At 36.1% G+C, this 16,970-nt stretch overlaps 2 protein-coding genes across 3 annotated transcripts; both read left to right on the forward strand.

Annotated features, from left to right (window-relative positions):
• The first annotated feature begins 4,328 nt into the window (after positions 1–4,328).
• On the forward strand, positions 4,329–8,439 carry LOC120070855 (putative exosome complex component rrp40). Its single transcript, XM_039022747.1, has 9 exons — positions 4,329–4,527; positions 4,646–4,720; positions 4,941–5,027; positions 5,194–5,250; positions 6,249–6,341; positions 6,811–6,883; positions 7,096–7,171; positions 7,269–7,359; positions 8,154–8,439. Exons 1-9 carry the CDS (start codon positions 4,477–4,479, stop codon positions 8,280–8,282), a joined length of 732 nt encoding a protein of 243 aa, XP_038878675.1. The 5' UTR covers positions 4,329–4,476; the 3' UTR covers positions 8,283–8,439.
• Positions 8,440–11,754: 3,315 nt separating this feature from the next.
• LOC120071328 (peroxisomal membrane protein PEX14) lies at positions 11,755–16,432 on the forward strand. Of its 2 annotated transcripts, XM_039023535.1 has the most exons (12): positions 11,756–12,036; positions 12,210–12,460; positions 12,592–12,631; positions 12,789–12,979; positions 13,189–13,375; positions 13,465–13,554; positions 13,953–14,020; positions 14,145–14,187; positions 14,285–14,343; positions 14,756–14,800; positions 15,224–15,292; positions 15,747–16,432. In XM_039023535.1, exons 1-12 carry the CDS (start codon positions 11,979–11,981, stop codon positions 16,212–16,214), a joined length of 1,569 nt encoding a protein of 522 aa, XP_038879463.1. In that variant the 5' UTR covers positions 11,756–11,978; the 3' UTR covers positions 16,215–16,432. The 2 variants fall into 2 exon arrangements, with proteins under 2 accessions (XP_038879464.1, XP_038879463.1); XM_039023536.1 differs by lacking the exon at positions 15,224–15,292 and having other exon boundaries at positions 11,755–12,036.
• Positions 16,433–16,970: the final 538 nt, after the last annotated feature.

Consider the following 16,970-nt stretch of genomic DNA (forward strand, 5'->3'; position numbering starts at 1 on the left):
TTTCATCTCCAAACTAATGATGCGGCTTCGCTCATCTCCAAGTCATGGCGTGGTTCGTTTCATCTCCAAACTGATGACAGCGACTTCACTCCAATCTTCAAAAGTTGTGGTGGGTTTCGTTTCCTCTCCAAAATATTGGTACAACTTCACCTTTTCTCCAAAATTGGTTGACTTCGCTTCCTCTCCAAAAATGTGGGTGTGATTCCACCTCATATACGAGATCAAGTTTTGGTTTGGTCTAGCTATACTCATATGCGAGGAAACTCTGGTTCGTCTGGCTCCGCCTTGTACGCGAGATCGACTCTAGCCAACTTGACTCCGTACAAAATCTTGATGGCACATTCTTTCTCTCAATCTTCAAGGTTTGATGGCATATCCGCCTCATCTTCAAATACTCAATGGCAATATTTCCTTATCTTCACAATTTTGATCAAGGAGTAAACATAACAAGCAAACTTTTCGAGATCCTCCCTTAGGGTGATCAAATGGGAGAGTTATGTTGCCTTTACGAGGCCCTTCCCTGACGATCAGGATACACGAAACGGCGCTATAATGGTAGACCTTTCCGAGATCCTCCCCGAGGGTGATCGAATGGGAGAGTTGTAACCTATTGGTAGGGCCCTCCCATGATAATCTAGATACACGAGCAGTGCTACAAGGTAGACCTTTCCGAGACAATTCCTAGGGTGATCGAATGGGAAGAATTGTAAGCCTTTGCAGGCCCCTCCCATGACGATTAGGATACAAGAATGGTGCTACGAGGCAAACCTTTCGAGGATTCTCCTAGGGTGATCGAATGGAAAGTTGTAAGCCTTAGCGGGGCCCTCCCATGACGATCAAAGAATGCACGAATACGAGGAAGAACATGCACACCAAGGAGCGGGCACAGGGACGTGAAAAAACCACCCTGATTACTGATGGTCGACAAGATTTAAAAAAAAAAAAAAAAAAAAACTCTTGAGTTATGCTTCAATTCTTACAAAGAACAAGAAATGGAAAGTTAGTAAAATAATAATAATAAAAAAAATAAAAAAATAGAGCAAAAAAAAAAAAAAGGAAGCTCTAATTCCCCATCCTTCCTTCTTTATCCCTTCTCCTCACTTACAGCTTCCTATTGCAATCCAAGTCTGATTGACAAAGGATGAAGGACGTAAAGAACGAAGGAGATCAACATTACAAGATGAAGAAGGGCATGCATCCTCCAATATTTATATAGCTAAGTTCGATGGAATTTTTTCTACTAATCAGTTGAAATCTGATAAAATCACGGGTTACATGAACTGAATACTGTTTATTTTGTTGTGGAACTTCGATTCTTGTTGAAATTAGTTAAGAGTCAACAAAAAAAAGATCATGTTCGATTGGAGGCTGTCTGAATTAGGGGTCACGGTGGAGTTTTAAATCCCCAGATTCAACGGCGAGGAGTTTTGAGCTTAAGACTTGAGAGAATCTGACATATAAGCCAGCAGTATGGAGAAGAAATCTCGCTAAGGCTGGTATAGCTAGCCACAAAGCAGACGACTGCCTGAGATAAAAAAAATTAATATAATAATAATAATAATAAATAATAATAATTATGGAAGAATCTCGCTCGAAATCCTCTCGCTGGTGTCCGTCTCTCCATATCATCCGCTCGAAATGCCCTCGCTGATCTCGCTCTTTCTCCTCGCTCTCTCTCACTTTCTCGCTCACAATCTCGCTCTCTCCCACGATCTCGCTTCTACTCTTTGATTTCACTCTCTCTACTCTTGCTTTCTCTCGCTTTCTCGCTCACAATCTCGCTTTCTTCATTGTCGCTCCCTCCCACAATCTCGCTCGAAATGCTCTCGCTAATCTCGCTCTCTCTCCAGTGTCGCTCTCTCCAAAATCTCGCTCACTCTACTCTCGCTCTCTCCCACGATCTCGCTCTCTCCAGTGTCGCTCTCTCCAAAATCTCTTCCATTTAAGTTCAAATTCATATCCTTCAAATTGGAATTAAAATCAACTTTTATTCCAAATCTCAGTCTAAAGCTTCTAATCCAATTTTTTATTCTAAATTCAAGCCAGCCAAATCGGGTGAGATAAATGTCAAATCCGTCCAAATTAAAATTTGGCCATATCCCAATTTTATTAATATTTGAATGGTTAACCTTGATATTGAGTTATGAATAAAATGTCGAGTCAAAATTGGTTATATTCCAAATTTTATCTCAAATTTAAATCAACCTTAGTTTCTATACTCATTTCCAAGTAAATTGAGCATATCCAAATTTTTATCTCAACCAAAATTGATCAAGATTCAATTCACCCCAAATTCTATTCCGAATTCGAATTAAGTTAAATTAAATTTGCAATTAAAGTGGAACATAAATCCTACTTTAGTCAAATTAAAGTTTACTTAGCGAAAGTGTGTCAAACGAACAATATTCAAATCAAAATTTTGAGCTAAATTCTCATATTTTGATCATAATGATGCACCAAATTAAAGAAGTCAAAAATCATACTTTGATCTCAAATTACATTTTTTTCGAGATTCATCCCCCCATATACGTGCATAAATCTCGAAAAGGGGATTGTTGAATGAGAAATTTTGACCAATCACAAGTCACAACGTCGTTTGCTAAATAAACGAGCAATTTCTAAATTCATTGACTTTGGGTCCAATTAGAAGTTGACACATGTCCCGAATTGAATTGAAGACAAGTTTCGATGACGTCACGCGATGAATCAGATGAGATTATCGTCCAATTTGATATTACTATTTGGCTTCAAGTCCACAAAAAAAGTTGAATTAGACCCAAATTCCAGATCAGGCCCAAAACCAACTAATTGGGCCCAAGGGTCAGGCCTATGGACCACCAAAGCCCACGAAGCCACACCTGAGAACTCTATAAATAGAGAAGTTCTCTTCATTTGTGGGAGGGCAACATTTTCTACACTCAAAAGACCCAGAGAGAATTCACTAACAAGCAGAAGACTCCCAGACTCCTGAAGTTGCACTTCTATAAGGCAGAAGACCTTTGAAGACCACAAATACTCTTCCAAGACTTCTACTTCAAGACAAATACTCTTCAAAGACTTCTACTTCAAGCTTCCAAGACTCCTGAAGTTGCACTCCTATAAGGCAGAAGACCTTTGAAGACACAAATACTCTTCCGAGACTTCTACTCCAAGCTTCCAAGACTTCTATTGCAAGAACGTTCGGTTCTTTCCTTCTCCAAGTCAAGCATATTCACCCAACTGAGAGAGAATCAGAGGATCAAGTATTAGAGATCGAACCACATCGCATCAAATCAACTCCAAAAATAACACCAACTTAAGTTCAACTCCAGTAAAGATTATCATAAATGTCAAAATATATAATAATGAATAATAATAAAACAACAATATATTTCTTTAATTTTTATCAGCTAAACTCACTTCCGTAAAAATTGTCAAAAATCATTCCTAAAGTATGATGGTAGTTGTAATTATAACTTTAAACTTTCAGTTTTTAAAATTGAACCCTCATACTTATATAAATGTTAAAATTGAGTATTTTTTTTAGTACAACTAAAAAAGGAAAATAGCTTAAGAAACAACTAAATAAGAGTGAATGACATAATCCATTGGAAACCAATGATAGATTCATAGAGATGGAGCTCTCTTGGGGCATCAACGAAAGACTTAACCTCATTCGCAAAGCTATATTTCCCAACCAAAAAATTTCAAAGAATTTTGGAGTCAATTTCGACCCAAAGAGGGGAGAACTAGCTTCAAGAGCACTGGAGACCCCACTAAACATGGCAACGACCTCGACAAGATCCATGGAGCCGAGGAAAGTGACTTTCCAAAACAAGCATAATACCACCACATAAATCATGAACAATAACACCAATACCCATTTCGCTGTCTAGAAAAGGCCGCATCAGAGTTCACCTTAAACACGTCGAGGGAGGGGTTGACCAATGGGAGACCTCCTCAACGAATAAGGGAGGATGACTCAAATGATTTGAAGCTAGCACAGATTGACGATCGATAGATTCCACTAGATTTCTCGCCCACCGAATAGGATAGAAAAAAAGGGAGATAGGGCTATCAAAAGCCAAAAGGTTGGGAAGATGCCAAATGACTTATGCAATGAGGATAAAGATAAAATTGGGTCAAATTGGACCTTCAAATTTACATAATTGTTTAAATGGTAATATTTATATAAGTTTGAAGAACCAATTCTTATCATTTGTGGGTCTAATTTCTATAATAATTTTAAGTTTGATAGTCTAATTTTAATTCTTATAAAAATTTAGGTGCTAATTTTTACTATGGAGAATTTGAGGGTATGATTACTTTTGTAATTTGCCTATGTAAATTTCACAAAATATTTTGGTCTGCCTTTGTTGGCGCGTATTACTTCTCTTTCGTGTTTGGTGCTCCGCCCAGTTTGAGAGGTTTCTTCCACTCACCATTCTTCCGATCGCCGTCTACAGTACAATATATCGTTTACTTGCATCTGTAACAATGGTTGAAAAACCTTCTAGTTCTTCATCTACTCTCGTTGATCATCCAGTTGTAAGTTCGAAATCAACCTCATCTGTCTGTTTCCTCCCGGCTTTCTCAAGTTCGATGTTCTACAGTTTCTAAATGAATTGGAGTATTCGGGTATCTTTACTGGAATGTTATTGTTTAGGTTCCAGGAGACGTGGTTCTCGATCTCTCAAACATGGCCAACGAGACCATCAAGCTTGGAAGCGGTCTTCGACAGGTTTCTGTTAGGGTTTTCTTTTTCTTTCTTTCTTTCTTTTTTCAATGTTTATGCGTCTATTACATGTTTTGCTTCCCTATTAACAGCCATCAGTTTCCCTAGCGTAAGTTTGTGACCCGACAATCAAATGTTTTTTCGAATGTCGTTCAAGTTTCGGCAATCAAAGTTCGCTTTGTTGTAGTTACCTTTGTTTATTTATTTATTTTTTGTTATCTTTCAGGACCAGGATGTTATTTCTGTCTCCAAAGTTGGAAAACTGAGGTTATCGAAACCAAACAAATATTGGGTTGAAAGCTCACAGAAAAGGGTAGGTAAATGACATTGTTCAAATTGACATTGGGATCCTTATATTGTATGTTCTTTCAGCTAGCTTTTGAATTATGGACTTCAACGCTAGTTTCGGGGTTTTCTTCAATTGAATTGATATTAATATCATTCTCGCGTTAATTTTAATGCAATGTTCTGTTTTCCAGTACGTGCCATGTGCGGAAGATTGTGTTCTTGGAATCGTGCTTGACTCTAGAGCCGACGTAAGTGCTGCTTTGTTTTCTGATTGTCATGTGTGGATGGTTGTGGTTTGACTGGTAACCATATCTTCTTCTTCTTTTTTTTTTGTGGGTGGTGGTGGTGGTGGTGGTAAGAAACTAGGCTATCATTGAGAGAAATAAAAGAATATATATGGGCATACCAAAAAGGGAGTTTGGCCCTAACTATAGAAAAAGACTCCAAACCAGAAGTACAAGATTCAGCTCATAATTACAAAAAGGTTTAGTGACCGATGTCCACAATGAGGTGTTAAAACTTGCTTCCTCCCAAACTTCCTCACCACATCACTCAATCTCTCTACAAATCCAACTTTCAGTCTAAATGTCTCACAAAATTGCAAAGGAAGTAGCATGCCACAAAAATTTGCCCTTCTCCTTGAAGGGAGGAGGGTTTAGAAGCACTTCCTCCAACAAAGTCCTGCTATATCTAATTTGAACCTGACAAACACCAAGTGATTTTATGCAGTGTCTCCAAAGGCAGTGAGCAAACTAACTATCCCATAACAAATGATCAAGGTCCCCCTCACGCCTTCTTCAAGGAATGCACCATTGTGAGAGTATCCATGTCTAATTAGTCCCATGATACTAGGGAAGAATTTGATAAATCTCGATTTATAGTAACGGTAATAACTAATGGAGACTCAAGAGGTCCCCTCTCCGAGAACCCTCAAAATATGAGTCCCAAAACAAAACACTAAAGGCATACCCTTTCCTCTCTCGGAGACACACTTAAAAGGCTATCCTGTACACAAAACACTCAATGCACCCTCTACCTAACTGTAACACCTATGCTCCACAAAATCACAGCAGACACACACCCAAAAGCTTTCACAAAGACGCCCACTCCTCACATACAATATCTTTAGACTTCCCTATTTTCCCTTTCTAATTTTTACCTTGGTAACTTGGAATCTATTAGATTTTTGTTCGATTACCTTTTAAGTTATCATTTTATAATTCTTTTTTTTTTTTTTCCATTGCAGAATTTTCTTGTTGACATAAAAGGTCCGTCATTGGGCTTTCTTCCTGTTCTTGCATTTGAAGGAGGAACTAGGCGTAACATACCCAAATTTGAGGTGTGCATTATTTTGTGTATACATTCTTGGTATTTTCACCATATGATCTTTCGATATAGTTGCTCCTCGGTCTTCCTTAGAAGTTTGATACTTTGTCAGTTCATTTATTATCCTGAGAGGTTATGCTTGAGTGTTTTTTTCTTCCATTTTTGTTGAGTACTGGTGGGGGATGCAAGGGTGGTTAAGAAATATCCTTCACTTCATTTGTAATCCCGAGAGGTTATGCTTGAATGTTTTTTTCTTCCATTTTTGTTGGGTGCTAGTGAAGGAAGCAGGGGTGGTTAAGAAATATCTTTCTTTGCATGTCAATAAAAGGTGTAATGTCTCACCTTTTTTAATTTGGATTATTTTCCTTCGCAATCTTCTTGTACTTATCCTCATTTGGAGAGTTATATTCCAAGTGTATTCGGTCCAAGTTAACAGGTTTCACTTTTCTCCTTAAACTCGTCCTATTGATTCTGTTTTGTAGATGGGTGCCCTGCTTTACGTGCGGGTAGTGAAGGTAAACCCTGGAATGAATCCCGAGTTGGCATGCACTGATGGTTAGTTAACTTTTTGTCTCTACACGTCCAATAAATTGTTTGAAAGTTGATACAGTCTCCATCAAAGAAATATATTAATGGTGCTGTAAACTCGTCCTCTGAAGAGGGTGGGCACGGCCTGCATACATACTCTATGCAAGTTCATGTTTCTTTTCAGTTTTTGTTTGCTATTGATCGTATATCTCACTTGAGTGTTATTTTGCTTGGTATAGCGAGTGGGAAAGCAGCTGGATTTGGCCTCCTAAAGGATGGCTACATGTTTGAGTGTTCAACTGGCTTATCAAGAATGTAAGCTAAGTTGGTTTTCTTAATTTTTCTTTTTTCCCTTTTTAAGTCATTCTTCTGATCATTCATTCCCATTTTTTTATTTTATCCTCTATTCTAGGCTTCTAAGTTCTCCCACATGTCCAATTCTTGAATCTCTTGGGAAGAAGCTTTCATTCGAGACAGCAGTTGGTTTAAATGGCCGAGTTTGGGTATATATTTCTTCAACCCCTACATTTTTTATTGCTAGGACTTTATGGGTTTACTATGCATAAATTCTCTTCCCATAATTCCTTCTAGCACACATTTTAACCTTCTGTTTTCTTAAAGAAAAACTTCCCTTATCTGACAGTCATATTAGATGGTTGGAAACTTGGAATTATTACTCTCCATTCTTCACTCTCCCCTTTTAATCTCCAACTTAACTCTTCTTTGAAACTTGAAGATGTAATTTTTGAGTTACAAAACACTTTTGGGCCCGACTTTCATAAAAGTAACAATTTAGTTCATGAACTTCAGTTGATAACAATTTAGTTTCTATACTTTCAAATTTGTAACAATTTAGTCCCTAAACTCTAGTAAGTAATGGCGTAGTCCCTGTACAATGTAGTCTCTATCGTAAAGAATATTGATACGATATGATTTAATGAAATTTCTTATATGTGTAGATTGATAAATTGATTAAAAATCAAATTTATATATAAACTATAAAGACTAAGTTGTCATGTGATAAAAAATGACACTTAATTTTGATGAAAATTTTTACAATGGGGTTCAATCATTCCAAATTGTAAAATATAGGGACCAACTCATTGTTTATTAAAATTCAGAGACTAAATTGTTATAAATTTGAAAGTACAAGGACTAAATCATTACTAATTGAAGTTCAGAAACTAAATTGTTACTTTCATGAAAGCTTAGGGACCAAAAATGTTTTTTAACCAAATTTCTTCTGCCGAGCTTACTTATAAATAGCATATCTTGCTTTTCACATCTATACTTTCAGGTCAATGCCGAATCTCCGTCCACGACCATTGTTGTTTCAAATGCAATATTGAACTCCGAGACTCTGTCTGGGGTCCAACAGAGAATCATGGTGGACAAACTCCTTAACAATTTAAAGCTGTCAAGTTAGTGTTGTAAACTTCATGGTTAGAATTCTTTGTTTGTTAAACTACATTTTTAGTCATGTATTATTTAGCTCGAGTTTTACTTAACAGTAATTAATCAAATCTTTTCCTCTTTGCAAAATTGAGAAAGATGCTGATTTAATTATATTCATTTACTCTCAAGTTAAATGGCTATTTGGTCTACTTCTTATGGAGTTATTGTCTATTTGGTGTACAACTTAAAAAATAATTAAAGATGGTGATTTTGGATTAAAGAAACCATATTAAATTTTCATAAATCTATTTGTTTAGGTAAATACGCCTGGAGGGAGAAAAGTATATAACTACTCCAATTTAATACCACTCATTTAATTATGTTAAATTGTTCAATATCAATTGTATCAGAATATTGAATCATTGTGGGTAGCCATTGAGACCTTTGAATAAGGTTGGTGATTTACATAAAATATACATGTTTTAGGTTAAATTGTAAATTTGATTCGATTTTAGGGGTTATTTATGAGAATTTTATCAAATTAAGGAGTAAAGTTTAACTTTTAAAATCATAGAGATTAAATTCTAATTTTTTCCAAACTATTGAGACTAATTTTGCCATTTAATCTAGTTGATTCACATAAAATATTAAAACTGTGTAAGTGGTGATTGTACAAAACATTAAAATTGTATTGAGTTCTCCAGCAATTTATATGTTGTAGAACATTTATCCTACATTGGTTCGAACTTTTGTGATATTAATATTATTTGTTAAATTTCTAAGTGTTATAATAATTCAAATCAGGGCATTTTTGTGGAGAATTGCATTCACACATCAAATTATACTTCCAACAATAAGGAAAAATCTATGAAAATGAATTTTCTTCATAAAAAGTTTCATATTGGCAAATTTTAGGTCAAATACTATTAATATGGACCATATATACATGGCCAATGAAAATTCACACTCTTTGAATAAAATCCACCTAATAAAATTTAAAAATGTGAGTTTTATATTATAACTACATGAAAATATTTAGTTGGTTAAACATGACACAAATGTTTTTTCTTTTTTTTCTTTTTTCTTTTTTCTTTTTTGTGAAAATAGATTAAATGAAAGTAGGAGAATTTGAACTTCGTAAAGGAGGGATGGTATGTAACAATTACACTGATTAATTAATTCAAGCCAATAAATTTAAAGAATAGTCAATCAAATATGCATTTTTTGATGTTTTGGGGTAAAAAAGAAAAAGTAAATGGCACTTAAAAATCCTGTAATTTCGAAGGAAGCCAACACGAAAACATCCTCGAACTTTTCATTTATTAAAAAAAAACAATTTTGGAAATTCGCCAGGATATTCCTTCCATTCTATTTGGTGGGACTGGGCGTAGTGGCCGTGGGACATAAAAAATTATGATGGAATAAAAGAGGAGCCGAATATGAATTTATATCTCTAAAATTTGGAAATATATCAATTTATATTTTAAATTAAAAATTATATCCATTTAAACTTGAAATTTTGGAATTGTATCAATTTAAAAGGGGTAAATATGAATTTATATCCCTAAACTTTGGAATTGTATCAATTTAAATCCTAAATTAAAACATTTAAACCTGAGATTTTGGAATTGTATCAATTTAAATCCTAAATTTTAGAAATTCTATCAATCTAAACCCCTAAACTAATAATTATATTAATTTAAACCCTAAACTTTCATGAGTATATCAATTTAAACTCTTAATTTTCATAAATATATCAATTTAAACCTTGAACATTTATAAGTGTATCTAAATAAAATATAATGGAGAGTTTAAATTGATACAATTATGAAAGTTGATTTAAATTGATACATGATAGCTTGTAGAAATACAACTATTGGAGCATTTTACTTAGAATTATGAGGCAGCCTTTTACTTAGAATCATGTGTTATTTTGCGTCAAAACGTCTATTTTGTAGTTGTCGCAGGAATCGATCGCATGCGCTGATCCCAAGTTATCGCAAAGTTGATCACATGCATTGATGTTAATGAAGGCAAGTTGATCGCATGAAATGCCGCAATTACAGTGATAACCATGATAAGAGGATGATCGCAAAGTGGGTGGTATGCTTGATACTTCATAAGAAACAATCATGAACGCATACCTCGGGAGTATCAAAGAGATAAGATCATTATGACATTTTCACCTACTGCAACAGGAATGACAGTGATTCAGAGCGGTATTATCAAAGTTGTCGGCGTTTGAGCTCTATAAATAGGGCCTTGAAGCCCAAATTCAAAGTATATGGGACTTCTGCCTTGGGTATATTCCTGTGATCACAATCGAGAGTATGAGCAAGAAAGGGACTACTCCATCGCCCATTTATTGCACCACCGACAGCCTTGACACACATCTGATGGAAGCAAGAGATCGCCTACATCTAGCCATCCATCTCTCTTCTCACTTCTATATTGTATTACATTTTGGCTTAAGACATGAATACATTTTGTAATCAATGCTTCTCTTTAATTCCTTCAACATCATTTTCATCATCTTCTTCTACTTGATCATCTTTTTTCTTTCACTGCAATAAAGTAAGTGCAGCTTGCAAGAGTTATCGCATACTCAATCATGCGGCATAGAGATATGATGCATGTAGCAAGCCACCAAGAGGTATGCGTCACGCGAGTATAGTGAGTCAATGTTGTTTGCTTAGTGCGAGGCTATCACAATGCTTGTCTGTGAGCGGAATAGTTATAACCAACTGCTCTAGAGGATAAGTAGTGAAACCTACTAAACAAAGTAAACAGTTTTCCTAGAGATAAGAATAACCTTATGTTCAACGCAAGCATGCATTATAGAGATATAAAGCACGTGGCTGACCACCAAGAGGTGTGCGATGCATTAGTGTGGTGAGCTAGGATTACTCTTGTGACCAAACTTAAGGACTTGGTGATATCTCCTCCACAACCCTACTTTTCCATGCATCTTATTACACGTTAACAGTTGCCGCATCTCTACCGATTCTCATAGTCAAACTTCAATTGTTCAGTTTGTTTAGCTAGAGTAGGAGTAGCACATAGTAATCAGCTTCTTTCTTTTTATTTCTATTCTCCGCCTCAAACACATTACTTTACAAGATTATCTCTTAGTTGCAAATCCCCATGTTCGACCTCAGATTATCCTGAGAAACTTGTGATCTCGTTATACTTGGAGAGAGAGCAATAAAACTTCAGACCAATGCATGATCAGCGCATGACCATCAACGCATATCTATTAACTCACAAACAAATAAAACTTTTCCTCCTACCATCAACACATTTATAAAAATTCAGATGTTAAATTGATACAATTATTAATTTGAGATTTAATATAATTTTCAATGTTCGAGATTCAAATCGATACAATTATTAGTTTAGAATTTAAATTTATAGATTTGCTATTTATCCCATTACTTTTTCTTCCGATTTTCCACCCAAAATTTGCAAAATAAATAAATAATAATGATGATAATAATAATTCACTCTTCGAAATTCGCAAAATCCAGTCTCTGCCTATACCCCCAGCTTTCTTCTGATATTTCTTCTCCTTCCTTTTATTATCCTTCGAATTATCTTCCTCTTCTTCCTCTTTATCCCTCAATTTCTTCCATCCAATTTCTCCATTCCTTCAGTCCTCCTCTCTCTCGTAGTTGCCTTTCTGGGCTGAAAGCGTTTTTGATGTGCAAAACTTGAAGAAGGGGCTTCCATGGCGGCAACTCAATCTGCTCCTCCTCCTTCGGATGATGATAACCCTCAGAATTCAGGTCTGAATTTGATTCCCTTCTTGGTTTCTTTTTTCAATTTAGTTTCACTGTATTTTGTGTGGTTGGTCTGGTCAATGTTACTGTGATATGACTAAGTTGAAACCTCGAGTTTCGGTATCGGTTTCCAGTATTCTCCTCATGTAAGTATTGACTGAGGTTGGTGTTTGTATCAGCTCCTGCTCCAGTTCCTGCACGAGCTACGATTGAGGATCATGGAGATGCGAAGGCGGAGGTTGATAAGCAAACCTCACCGCCATCGGTGTTTGTGAACTCTGAACCAATGAGAGAGGATCAAGTGCAAAATGCTGTGAAATTTCTTCAACATCCTAGAGTAAGAGGCTCTCCTGTTGTTTATAGACGATCATTTTTAGAAAGAAAGGGTCTTACAAAGGAAGAGATTGATGAGGCATTCAGGCGTGTGCCCGTAAGCCAATTCTTTTACCATTGATTTGTCTTATAGATTGTTGGTTTATTATCGATTCCTTTGATTATTTTGTATGCTGCCCCTAACTTCTGTTCGCTCATTATTTTTGTGTGTTGGGGATGTCAAAACAGGACCCGCCATCTAATTCTCATACTGCTACTGTGAGTCAAGGTGATAATTACTTCGAGGAATAAAGTAGAACTCTCATAATTTATTCAGTCCTCTTTCCCTTCCCCGCTTTCTTTCATTTTATTCCTCTTATTGTTATGTCTTCAGAATTCTTGAGTTGCCCAAATTCATTAGGTTTTATGTGGTTATTCGTGAACAGATGGACAGGTGAACACAGTTCAGCCACAGCCCTCTACGCAATCTCTTCAACCAGTTGCTGCTGTCACTCCTCCTGCTGGTGGTGAATCTCGTGTGGGGACCGTCGCACGGTCTAGATTCCATTGGTCACATGCCATTCTCGCAATAGGAGTATTGGCTGTTTCAGGTGCTGGAACAGTTGTAGTAATCAAGGTAACTTTTATATTACTCCTATTTTTTGAAGGGCCAAACATTTCATGACTATGCTTGTTGTTTCTGTACTTTAAAGATTTCTGGTATTTGAATGTCTTGACTGATAGGGCTGAGTGCCCTGTTAAATATGACTCTATTTTGTCAGGCAAAGGATAAACTCTATATCGGGAAGTTTTCTGTTAATTCTAACAAAATATTCTCTGTATCAGAATTCTATTATTCCTAGGTTGAAATCTTGGGTACGTAAAGTTGTATTGGAAGACGATGACGTTGAGAAGAAAATAAATTCAAAACCAAGTGCAGCCGAGGAAGCAGCTGCCGCTGCCAAAGCTGCAGCAGCAGCAGCATCTGATGTGGCAAAGGCGAGTCAAGAGATGCTGTTTTCTAAAAATGAAGGTGGTCTTAGCTATATTCTTCTGCCTCCTAATTCCATGTCTAATTTGGACTGACAAGTTGGTAACATGAGGTTTTTCAATAACTTGCAGAGAAAAAGAAGTTTGAGGACTGTTTTGACTTGTTGGTTGCTCAGCTTGGGCAGATGAAGTTGATGCTGAAGGCCATTGAGAAATTGGAAGGTACTACAGCCTAGTTATCTGAGAGAAGAGTCTCTAATAAAGAAAAATGGAACTTTTGTACCAATATGCAAGTTTCATAATCTTTTACTTGGATGGCATTGACATTGATATTTAGCTTTTAAGTTCATGCAATGTTCAACATGTTTGTTTTGTACAGTAAATTGGTTAGAACATATTTGCAAATGACATTTCAGTTTCCAAAAATATTGAGTTTTCCTGATAAGTGTTCCTAATTCCTTTAAAGTTATCAGCAAAGAGCACAAATGGAAGGGCTTCTTTATTGGTAAAGGAGATAATCAAATTAGCACCATGAAATATATCTGCAAATGATAGTTCAGTTATCAGAAATATATTGAATAACTAATGAATACTCTTAATTCTTTTACAATAATTGGTAGCAACCACGTACGGAAGAACTACTACCGTTGAACAAGAAGATTATCGAATTACTCCCATGAGTTCAAAGGTGAGCTAATAGTGGTCATTGAATGAGCAACATTTGTCTGGCATGTGATGATATTTTTGTTTTATGGTATCTGGTCTCCATTACTTGCTGAATTTGACCTCCAATTCATTTTAATACTTTTCAGCAACCATATTCCAATGGCAAGGTGGACCCTAGCTTGCAGTCAGGTTGCTATTAGCAGTTTAAGTGCTGTTCTAAATGTGTGGTGTTTTTTGTTTTGAAACACAAGAATCAATTTGAAATGTCTAAATTTTTTATGTGCAGCTACACCTGCCAAACCTGTTGAACCCTCAGTTGCACCACATCCCAAGTCTTACATGGAGGTAATGTAATCTCCCGTGTCTCTTCTGGACAATAACTTTATTTTGTCCAAGATTATGTTTCCATGTCAAAGCATGCTATCTGCCAGGTAGATATATAAACTTACATAATCTAATACTTCAAGAGAAAACTCACTACTATTGACTGATTTTCATTGATTATGAACACTTGTTTACAAAATAAATTGGCAATTCAACGAAAATTTACCTCAGATGTGAGAATTTGATTGAACAATCTGCAGTTTGCTACACTATGTTTTGACCTACATTAACAAGCCGCAATTACCTTTATGGTGCAGTTAATTACTTATTGATAATTAATTATTGCTGCTGGTTGCTGATGTGTTCTATAGTATCTTGGCTAAGTTTGTTGTGCATTGATTCAGACCTTCTTGTTGTTCTTATTTATGTGTAGATCATGGCCATGGTCCAGAGAGGAGAGAAGCCATCTAATATTAGAGTAAGTTATTAATTGATTTTTTATTTTATTTTTTTTGGTAGAATAGAGCTTTGGCTTTCAAATTGGTTCCTTACCCCCTCACACACGCACATCATTAGTATCAAATCTGACTTTTCCTTTGGGTTTCAATATTTGTAATTCCTCCAACAAGGCAGGGTTGATATATAGTTGGTCATATTGGAACTTTTTAGGAATGACATTACAATTGAATGGTTGTGTCCGTGGATAAAATTAATGCCGAAAACAGAGTTTTCCCCCTTTTTTTCACTCTTCTTTTAAAGGAATCAGAGAAATGAAATTGACATCTTACTTGGGGGACTAAAATTGTAATTGTGCATGGTTTTTTTTTTTTAATTTTTTGCTCAAACTCTTGAACTCCTTGTGAGCTTTGTTCTAAGTCTTTTAATACTGGCTTCATTGCAGGACATAGATGATTTACCTCCCAACCCAAATCAACAGCCATCAAATCCTCGCCTAGCTCCTAGAGCCAAGGTCTTTTTAGTGAAAGTTTTTCTTTAGCTTTTTCTTGTCTCTGATGTCATTTTGGTTTCTAGCCTATTGCATTGCAAAGAAGGGAGAATGGTACTGAGAGTCATTCCTCACTAAACTGACGATTGGGAAAATGGTTCCTAATTTGGGTGCTCAATTCAACATCGGAAATCATCTATATTGATTCGTTTCTCTTAGTGGCGGGGAATGGTTCCCTTTTCCTCTTTGTAAATGTCATAAATCTTCTTGTTTGTTTCTTCTTCTTCATCTTTTTCTTTTTGAAAAAACATGTCTTAATTCTGTCATATGTGAAAACTGGCTATGCTTCACCCAAAAAAGGATCTAGATTAACCATAACTAGAGACTTCGGACACATATTTGTTTTAACTGATTTCTTGTGAACTAAAACAGTAGAAATATTTACTAATTTTTCTTTTGTGTGTGCATGTAATAATAGCCTTGGGAGGTTGGTACGCAAAACAATCCTGGCTTTTTCCCTCAGTCTCAAGAAGATGCTGGTTTGAATTCCTTGGTACAAAACAATGGTGTGACTTACGAAAACGATAATGCTTCAGTACCTTGGTGGCAGAAGAGAAATGTTAATATTACAGAGGTCGAGAATAATGAGTTGAAGGTAGGCTCTTCCAATGGTCTCTATGCTGAGAAACCTGTTCAACGTGCATGGGTTCCTCCTCAGCCACCACCTGTTGCATTGCCAGAAGCAGCTGAAGCCATCCGAAGGCCAAAACCAACTTTCCAGAAAGAACAGTTTACTGACGAGCCGTTAGCAACACAACCAAATGTAACCGATGAGTTGCAGAAGGCCACAAAAATTTCTGAATCTGGGGGAGCATTCGATTATGAGAACTTGGGAGTGAGCTCAAGTGAGATACAAGTGGAAGATAGTGGCTCTGGAGGACAATGAAATGGGTTAGAGTATTATAAAAATCACGTATGATCTGGAGTTATAGTCTCATGAACTTCCTACTAAATTCATAGAAATCGATGAAAGGATGCTATCACGTTTCCTGAAAATGTTTGTGTACTTTGTTGACTGTGCCAAACAATAATCCCGTCTTATTTTCCCTTTATAGAATAAATTATTACACAACGTATTTGATAGTACACATTGATTTTTTTGTTCATACCATGTCCCATATCTGGATGGATAGTTACCGGTGTTGAATCTGCTTTCAGCGGTCAAACCTGTATTTCTATGTGCCATTCTTTCTTCATTCTGTATCTATGACTTTCCCAACTGCAGAACTCTAAGAACCTGAAAATACTGACTCCTCTGGTTCTCGAGATCCATACGCTAGATATTTTGATGTTCCATTCATCTAATACAACTTGGCTTGAATTTTTTTTCATCCTTTCTGGCAAATGTAGCTTTTACTTTTTTGCTCAGCTAACAACAATAACAAAACAAAACAAAACTTATAATAAGATGCTCTAATTGTTTACCATCAAAGATTCTGATAATTAGAAAATTAGATGTCAGACCAAACATCCAAAGAGACGTTAAAGTGAATTATAGTCGAAGACTTTTCCTAAAAACTTTTGACGTCCTCAAGGATTCATCTATCTTTTCGAGCCCAATAAACTAGAAGATAGAAGTGAATACTGTTGAGCCAAAAGGTGACTTTCTTCAGGAAAAGGAGGGTGAAGAAGCACATCCTCC

Source organism: Benincasa hispida, chromosome 2, assembly GCF_009727055.1.
Source record: "Benincasa hispida cultivar B227 chromosome 2, ASM972705v1, whole genome shotgun sequence".
Classification (NCBI taxonomy): domain Eukaryota; kingdom Viridiplantae; phylum Streptophyta; class Magnoliopsida; order Cucurbitales; family Cucurbitaceae; genus Benincasa; species Benincasa hispida.